The sequence below is a fragment of the Cryptotermes secundus genome, unplaced genomic scaffold (assembly GCF_002891405.2).
Source record: "Cryptotermes secundus unplaced genomic scaffold, Csec_1.0 scaffold414, whole genome shotgun sequence".
In the NCBI taxonomy this organism is placed as follows: domain Eukaryota; kingdom Metazoa; phylum Arthropoda; class Insecta; order Blattodea; family Kalotermitidae; genus Cryptotermes; species Cryptotermes secundus.
The window spans coordinates 81,449-90,666 of record NW_019743151.1 but is presented as its reverse complement, the minus strand read 5'-3'; the positions used below and the strand labels follow the sequence as shown (position 1 = coordinate 90,666).

General features: G+C 40.6%; 1 protein-coding gene across 1 annotated transcript in view; it reads right to left on the bottom strand.

Annotated features, from left to right (window-relative positions):
* LOC111873862 (microtubule-associated protein RP/EB family member 1) overlaps window positions 1-9,218 on the bottom strand; it is a 45,965-nt gene that overhangs the window by 4,999 nt on the left and 31,748 nt on the right. Inside the window, exons 5-6 of the mRNA XM_023868900.2 lie at window positions 6,884-6,984; window positions 694-867 (exon numbers count right to left, since the gene is read on the bottom strand). Coding sequence (XP_023724668.1) covers window positions 694-867; window positions 6,884-6,984 — 275 coding nt within the window. The remainder of the gene's footprint in view (window positions 1-693; window positions 868-6,883; window positions 6,985-9,218) is intronic.

Below are 9,218 nucleotides of genomic sequence, written 5' to 3'. Positions count from 1 at the left end.
ATCCCAAAATTTTATGAAACATGAAGGTTCATTCCTGTGTTGACAAGAGCCCACCACTGGTCTTTCCAGATAAATCCAGTTCATGCCTCCCAATTACACCCAGGCCTTGTTACACTGGTCTCTTCCTTTCTGGTTTCCCCATTAAAACCCTTTTTGCACTTTTCCATCTCAGCCTCCTTGACCTGATCAATTTAATTATACTTGGAGCACAGTGCAAGTAATGTAGTTCCTAGTTAAGCAGTTTTCTCCAGTTTCCTATTATTTCACCCCTCTTGGGTCCAAATATTCTCCTCAGCACCCTCTTCTCAAACACCCCCAGTTCATGTTCTTCCCTTAATGTCAGTGAGAGAGTTTCACACCCATTAAAAACTAAAGAGAAAATTATACTTCTGAATGTATTGTGGCTTTATGTTTTTAGACAGCAGATGGGAAGGCAAAAGGTTCTGAACTGAATAGTATTAAGCATTACTTGAATTTAATCCTTCCTTAATTTATTCACGAATCTAGTTTCAATTTGTTACTGTTATTCGAAAATATTCCAACTTTGCCACATTTTCAAAGGATCTACTAGCTATCTTTATGGAACAGACTCATAAAAGTTTTGAACAGTCCTACTGGAATTTTATACCATTCTTCTTGAAGAACATCTTCATGTCGTTTTAGAGACACTGGAGTTTGGAATCTGTTTCTCACTCTAGTCTCCAAAACTGACCAGACTGGTTCAAAGATGTTCAAATCTGGTGACTGTGCTGGCCAGGGATGATGAAATTCACCTTCAAGCTCCTCAAACCATGACTGAACAGTTCCAGCTGTGTGAATGGGAGCAATGTAATCTTGGAAAACTGTGTCGCTGTTCAGAAATAACGTCTGGATCATGGGATACACCTGATTACCCAACCTGTCCACAAACGCCTTTGCAGTATTTCAGTCATGAAGGGTAATAATGGGACCAACATAACACTGTGTACCACAATATTGCTACCCAAACCATCACACAACATACCCCATGCTTCACTGTTGGAACCAGACATTCTGGATTGTAGGCATCCTTGAGTGTTCCTGATGTAAGGAACAGTGTGAAGGATGACTCATCTGACCATATTATGCGTTTTCAGTTGTCAGATGTCCAGGTTGCATAGCTGACACCATCATTTATGCATGTGAGAATTACTTCCAATAATCAGAGATTTAGCAGTTGCAGCCCTATTGTGGATGTTGGATTTGTGAAGTTCACGTCAGACAGTTTTTGTGGAAACATTCTTTAAGATGAATATTCATTTCTGCTATCATCTGCTCTGCAGTAGTTCTGTGATTTTTTAAAACAACTCTTCTCAATGTACAACGATCTCTGTCAGTGTTGATTTTCACAGCCTTGACCTCGCAAAACCCTAAGGGCCTTCATGGCCTGTTAAAGGGATAGTTTTACCTTTATACGTAGCACGTCCACAAAGTAAGTTTCCCACTCATCCCACAGCTAGCAAACCTTATATTGCGCGAAGCGACTGCGCGTACGTGATAGAGCAATGACGTAGCATGGCGCATGCACAAACGGAATTTCCTGCGTTCCCACAGTAGCATCATTGCAGCTGTTGAAGATGGAGGCTCTTATTCCAACTCCCGCCGACTGTGAAGTGCGGTCAGTGATAAAGTTTTTGAATGCACAGAGCATAGCGCCGATCAAAATTCGTCGTCAGCTGTGCTGGGTCTATGGGCATAACGTCATGAGCAAGCAGATGGTGCGTTGCTGGTGCAGACAATTTTCAGCGGTTTGACAAAGTGTGCATGATGAGAAGCACAGTGGGTGGCCATCCATCATTACAGATGACCTGGTGGAGCTTGTGCGGGAACGCATTATGGAGAACAGTCGCATGAAAATTGCAGTCATGTCCCGCAGATTTCCCGCACCTTGTTGCACGAAATTGTCACGGAGCACCTGTAGTTCAGGAAATTGTGCACCAGGTGGGTGCCGAAGCAACGGACACAAGAACACAAAGTCATGGAGTCAGCATTGACCTTTCTGCAGCGGTACCATGATGATGGTGACGAGTTTCTGGACTGGATCATCACAGGTGATGAAACATGGATTGCACACATTACCCCAGAAACCAAGCAGCAGTCAATGCATTGGCGTCACAGTGGATCTCCCTGTAAGACGAAATTCAAGCAGAACTTGTCGGTGCAGAAAGTGATGTACACGGTATTCTGGGACAGACGGGCGTTCTCCACGTTGACTTCCTGACCAGAGGTGAGACGGTGAATGTTGAGCATTACTGTGAAACACTGCAGAAATTGCGACAGGCCATTCAGAACAAGCGGCGCAGGATGCTTAGTGCTGGTATTGTCTTCCTGCACGATAACGCTAGGCCGCACATGGCTCGATGGACAGCAAGTCTCCTGCAGGAGTTCAGCTGGGGGGTGTTTAATCATCCACTCTACAGCCCAGACCTCACTCCCAGTGATATCCATCTTTTCCTACACCTCAAGAAATTCCTGTCTGGTGAGCGTCAGCGTTTTGAGAATGACAGAGAGGCGGAGATGGTTGTCATACAGTGGTTCCAATCCCAGGTATTCAAAAGTTGGTCCCACGGTATGACAGATGTCTCAATTCCGGTGGCGATTATGTTGAAAAATAGCAGAATATTTGCTGTATCTGTTGCAATAAATATTTCCATGAAACTGGACATTGCATTAGGTTGTCCTACAATATGTTCAATCTTTCAAACTGATAAATTTTTTTGCCTATGACATATAATGAATAAAACAGAAGCAACAATAATGACATACAACTGGAATATGTGTTATCATATTTCGCATGTGGGCCTACCTGTAACGTGGCAGATACTGAGGCAACAGACACATTCAAATACAGGGTGGAGTGCAGAAACTTCCTTAGTGTGAAGACACATTGTGAAGGGAGGGGAGTCGCAGAAAAGTGGGGATAGGCTCAGTGAACACAGCAGTCACGGAAATTTCTGTCTAATACCCCTCAGTAGAAAACATGAGGTGGACGAGTGAGCAACGTGTGTTTGCTGTCGAAGCCTATTATTTGAACAACCATTCCTACGTGGCGGTGCAGCATGCATTCTGTACTCACTTTGGAATTAAGCACAGAGGTCCAGTTCCTGAGCGGAAATCAATTGTTTTGTGGGTAGAAAACTTTAGGACAACTGGGAGTGTGGTGAAAAAACCATCAGGACGACAATGGACCGTTACAACGCCAGAAAATGTGGAGGCAGTTCGACAGTCAATTTTGAGATCTCCAAGATGCTCCGCTCGCAAACATGCAGTCGCCCTAGACATATCCATCGTTCAATGAGCCGAATTCTTCACGAACATCTTCATTTCCATCCCTATAAGATGGTTGTTGTGCAAGAATTGTCACCATGTGATTTCCAGAACGGAATAACGGTGTGCGAAACATTATTGGAAACTTTACCCCCTGACACACTTATATTCTTTAGTGATGAGGCATATTTTCACCTATCCGGATATGTCAACAAGCAGAATATGCACTACTGGAGTGGTAACAATCCCAGAGAGCTCCATGAGAGGCCACTTCACAGTGATAAGGTGACAGTATGGTGTGCATTGTCAAGAGTTGGAGTTATTGGCCCTCATTTTTTTGAAGAAAACAATCATGCAGTTACTGTCAATTCACAGCGGTATGTGGACATGATTAAAAACTATTTCAAACCAGCCCTTGAAGAAATGCATCTAGGAAATGTCTGGTTCCAACAGGATGGTGCCACAGCCCACACAGCCCGAGCTTTGATGACAGTTTTGAGGGCAAAGTTCCCTGGACGGCTCATCTTGCTTCGAGGTGACATCCCATGGGCAGCACACTCACCTGATCTAATGCCCTGTGATATTTTTTATGGGGATACCTCAAGGCAGAGGTTTTTAAACATTGCCCCACAAAACTGATTCAGCTGAAGAATGTTATTCGGCAGGAAGTAGCCCAAATTCCAGTGCACATGTTGCAAGGTGCAGAGGGGAACTTCAGAAAACGGTTGCATCAGTGCATAGAGAACAGTAGCCACCACCTTCAAGATATTTTGTTTCAAACTACATGATTTAAAACTTTAAAGTATGTTCTTTCATTAGCTAAACACAAATTTTGTCTATCAGCAATAATTTTTCTTTTATTCGCCTTAAAAAAAGGAAGTTTCTGTGCCCCACCCTGTAGTTCTGGTGTTACAGNGAATGTTATTCGGCAGGAAGTAGCCCAAATTCCAGTGCACATGTTGCAAGGTGCAGAGGGGAGCTTCAGAAAACGGTTGCATCAGTGCATAGAGAACAGTAGCCACCATCTTCAAGATATTTTGTTTCAAACTGCATGATTTAAAACTTTAAAGTATGTTCTTTCATTAGCTAAACACAAATTTTGTCTATCAGCAATAATTTTTCTTTTATTCGCCTTAAAAAAAGGAAGTTTCTGTGCCCCACCCTGTAGTTCTGGTGTTACAGTTTCTATGGCTACCAGAATCACGTGTTTTAATAGTCTGTCCAACAGATCCATGATTACAAGTATCATGTTTTTGGCCATTACCCATCATCTTGTTTATATTTAAAAACTCAACGTGTCGGAGACTGGATTCTGTCTCCGTCCTCAGGTAGAACCTACCCATTTGGGCTGAACAGATAGAGCTCATCCCTGTCTCCGGTCCATGGCATGCACACTATGGCCCATGAAGTTATCTAGACATTGTACTTCATAAATCCCTCCCATCCATAATACCAATACTACAGCCTCCCAAACTGTTCAAGTAATAACTTGAATACAGTGGAACCTCGCTTAAAGAGCACCTCTCATAATGAGTAATTCGCATAACGAGCTTAACGAGTGACAAGAGGGGAAGTCCCAGATTGTGTGACTGCTACATCAGTCTGTGTTTAGCACTCGTTCCGCTAGCATCTCAGTGTCACTTGTGATCACACATTTTTCCAAACTTGTGTTCAGACATATTATTTGTGATTTTTTTGTGCAAAGTTTAATAACCCTTGCAAAAATGTCCCCGAAGAAAAATCCGCAAAAAGACAGCCATAAGAGAATAAAAATAAACGTAGAAATGAAACGTAAAATCATTGAAAAGCGAGAACAAGGTGTGAGCATGGCTGATCTAGCAGGCACATACAATTGGTCTACATCAACGATTTGCACGATCTGCAGTTGCATTGTGTTTCACAGCAAGAAGTTATGGAGGAGAGTTTGTCAGGGGAGGAGGTAACAGCAAAGCAACAATCTTCTGGCACAATAAGAGAAATGCTGAAAGCATGGGAAACTGTTGCATCATACACTGAGAAGCATCACCCTAATAAGGCAGTGGCTATGCGCGCTACAAATTTATTTAATGATAATGCTGTGTCGCATTTTCACCAAATTTTGAAGCATCGGCAAAAACAAATGTCTCTAGACAGCTTTCTAGTAAAAAAAAGAATTAGATATGTATCATAATTAATAAACTAATTATTTCGATTTTTTTTTCTGCAAATCAAATTCGCATTCCAGGTTGGTTCATTCCGCATAGAAGAAAAGATGAAAGATGATGCATGCTCCTTAACAATGTATATATAATTCTCTTTGAATAAAAGTTATACATAAAATTCTTTGAGTATTTTTTCTGGCATGGAACGCATTATCGTATTTTACATTAATTTATATGGGAAAAATTGTTTCGCTTAATGAGTGTTTCGCATTATGAGTAAGATTCTGGAATGAATTATGCTCATTAAGCAAGGTTCCACTGTATTACTTTAATGCCTGAACTGATAATCATGAAACTTGGTATGAAAACCATGACTTATTAGGCACTCTTTAACAGCATATCTCACAAATACTTCCCTTCAGTAATACTAACATAAGAGCTGCCCATATTATTAATGTGGATGTCATAAGCTTCATCCTATCCAAACATTCACTTGATGAATATGCATTACAATGCTTCAAGTCGACCTCCTAATATGAAAAATTAAGCTATCAAACCAATAAAAGACATGAAGAAAGCAGTCTTGTGGGATGTGGTGCCGTGTAGATATTGTGTTAACCGACATTTTGGAGGAAAGTATCGCCTTGATCTTCAGGACAAGAAAAAAGAAGAAAATCTGCGAGCGAGGAACCAGCATGAGCAGGTTGGTTAACAAAATATCTACATGGCGCCACATCCCAGAAGACTGCTTTCTTCAGAGTCACCACTGTGAAAACCTCAAATCTTACACAATAAAAGGCATGTTTTTACAACAGCAAATCATTTAATTAAACATATATGAAACTGTGTAATTGTTACCATGGAATGCCACATGGCCATACAGAAGGCAGTGAAATTTTTGCAGATAAGAAAGAGCGCAAGACAATTTCTTCAGAGTTTTGTGGTTTAATATTGAAATATTAGCTCTGGCATCAACTTTATCTCTTCTAACTGTACTATTACATGCATAATTCACATTCTACAAAAATCCAGCATACAGTACTGTTTTATTGACTTCATTACACATACATACTAAAGTATTTTTTGACTTGTATCAAATTCAAACTGCTGTGAAGGAAAGTATGCAGTTCTTCCAAGAACTTCTTGTCAATTTCATTCAATTATGCATCATAATTACAAAGTATAACACTCTGAAGCCCTAAATGTATTCTGCAGACACTGTGCATATGATGTATTATCACATCAAGTGCTGAGAACATTTATCCTTTAATACTGCCAAGACAATACACTTCATTCTCTATGAGTGCAGATATACATCAAATTGACTTTGAATATAATGTCACGTGTTGGGTGTACGTTACGTGACAAATAACTTCACGTCGTTCTGGATCTAGTGAATTTATTGCACTCTGCAGTCACAATAATATGACAAAGACATTTCTGTGCCTAATTCTTACCTGTGTATTGAGTTCCTCCACTTTGCCAGCATCTCCTCTCTGATTGGAAATCCCTTGATTTCTGTTTGGGACTGGGCGAGAAGTCTGACTCATTTTTGGTACTGTGGTACAAAAAGAGAAAATCTTAAACCTCGTTTTATATTATGATCAAGACAGAAAGAGTAGAGTTCTGGAATTCCACTGTAAATTCTTGTGTATGTCAATACATTTCATTCAAATTTGTCTCAGAAATGCTGGTCAACCTAGGCTTACAGAACTGATCTATTCACCATATAAAGCAATCCTGACTCATAACTGAAACCCAGCACTGATAAACAAATCCTAATGCACTGTTTGATGACTTGTTTGTATAAAACACAATTAGGAAAATAATTAGATAAAAACATCTATCAGCAGTTCCATATTTTCCATGTCCTTTTTATTAATTCCATCTTTAAAGTATTGAAACTTTCATATTCTAAATTGAATTCCTTGTCCCTTTTTTGTGGGGGATGAATGGAAATCTATAACCTCCTCAGTTCTCACCTTTGGCATCTACTGTATCTAATTCTACAGTTGTTTTCCATTTATTAATTTTTAAATGATGATGTAACAGAAAACTAAATATACCAGAGTGAGTAATACCATCATTTTGCTCTACAAAAAATGCACTTTAACCTTTATTGGTTGTGTGTGAAGGGTATGCTTCAGTTCATTGTGTGGTCCGGATGGTTCACTGTTGCATTTCTTCAATGCTAATATTGTTATTCTGCACTTAAAATATGGTCATCAAACCTGTACACGTAGGAAATTTAAAATCCTCTATTCCCCAACAAAGTGTTACCCCCAAATTAATGTATGCCACCAATCCTCTACTGGGGGGCACGCGGTAGCGTAGTTGGTTGGCACTATGCTACACACCAGAAGGTCACGGGTTCAAGTCCTGATGAGGTCACTGGATTTTTTTTCAATTGACCTAATCCTTCCTGGGGGTCAACTCAGAAATGAGTACCAGGAATTAATTAAATAATTTTTCTGGGGAGTAAACCTCAGCTGGCACATAAGGCTGACAAACTTGCTGCCATTTTTGAGCCGACTGTCTAGATAATGCGGGACCCTCAACGTCTCACAACCCTATGGGCCTTCACGGCCTGGTACAGGGATAGCTTTACTTTTACCAACCCTTACTACCAGATTTGAAACCCCCAGCCCCAGATGATGTTAAATATTGTAAAACATAATCACCAGTATTTTTTTTTATTGCTAGTGGGGTGGGACTAAATCCCTTGTACTGTGGCCACTTCTGGCCTATTGTACCAGCCCCAGATGATAGGTGAGGGTGATTGTGGAGCAATTGGTGGAATGAAGATTGGCAGGGGAAACCGAAGTACTCAGAGAAAACCTGCCCCAGCGCCACTTTGTCCACCACAAATCCCACTTGACCAGAGTCAGGATCGAACCTGGACCACCACGGTGGGAAGCCAGCGACTAACCGCTTGAGCTATGGCGCGGCCTTAATCACCAGTATAATAACAGCACTTATCTATACATAAAAAATGCATGCACAGATCATTTTACTTAATACTAAATTTTGGCAGGCAACAAGGAAACAAGAAATCCACACATAAAGAAGATACATGTACAAAATAAAGAAAACAAAGCAGTACAGAATGGAGAAAGCTGGAACCACAATTTTCCAATCCAGTTACCCTATTCAACAAATGCAGGGCAAAAGGATTTCCACCCAGGTCTACATAAATGGACCCCATAGCTAGTCTGGATGCGGTGGCACAGAGAAAAATTCCACTCTTGCACATCCACTGTCAATGAGCTATTCTGACCTGTGACTACAGACAGACAGACAGAAGTTATAAACAAACTTCACAAATTATTTTAAATATCGAAGTTGTCTATAAATAAAAAAGAATGATATTCAAGGTTCAAAATTACAAGGCACTACTACAGCTGAGACAGACTGTAATTTACTTCACCCATAAAAACTACAATGGAATGAATTCCTGGGAGTTAGCTCTTTGAAGTCCATCTCTGACAATCCATTTCTCATTTAAAGTCTGAAACACTGGGCTCTTCACTTATACGTGGGGCAATCCAAAAGTTTCCGAAATTTGAATTTTGCGCGCGAATGGTTATGAGTACATTGAAATACTGCTAGGTGTCTCCTCACACATCCTTCTTGAATCAATGTGGCAAGCAGCATCGAGTTGAGTGGTTGGGTTTATTGTTGGTGAATGTATTTCCATCGTTGTGTTTCCGTGAGTCTGCGGTTTTGCGATGGCTGACCTGAGAGAGCAGTGTGTCTGTATAAAGTTTTGTTTCAAACTTGGGAAAACCGCTG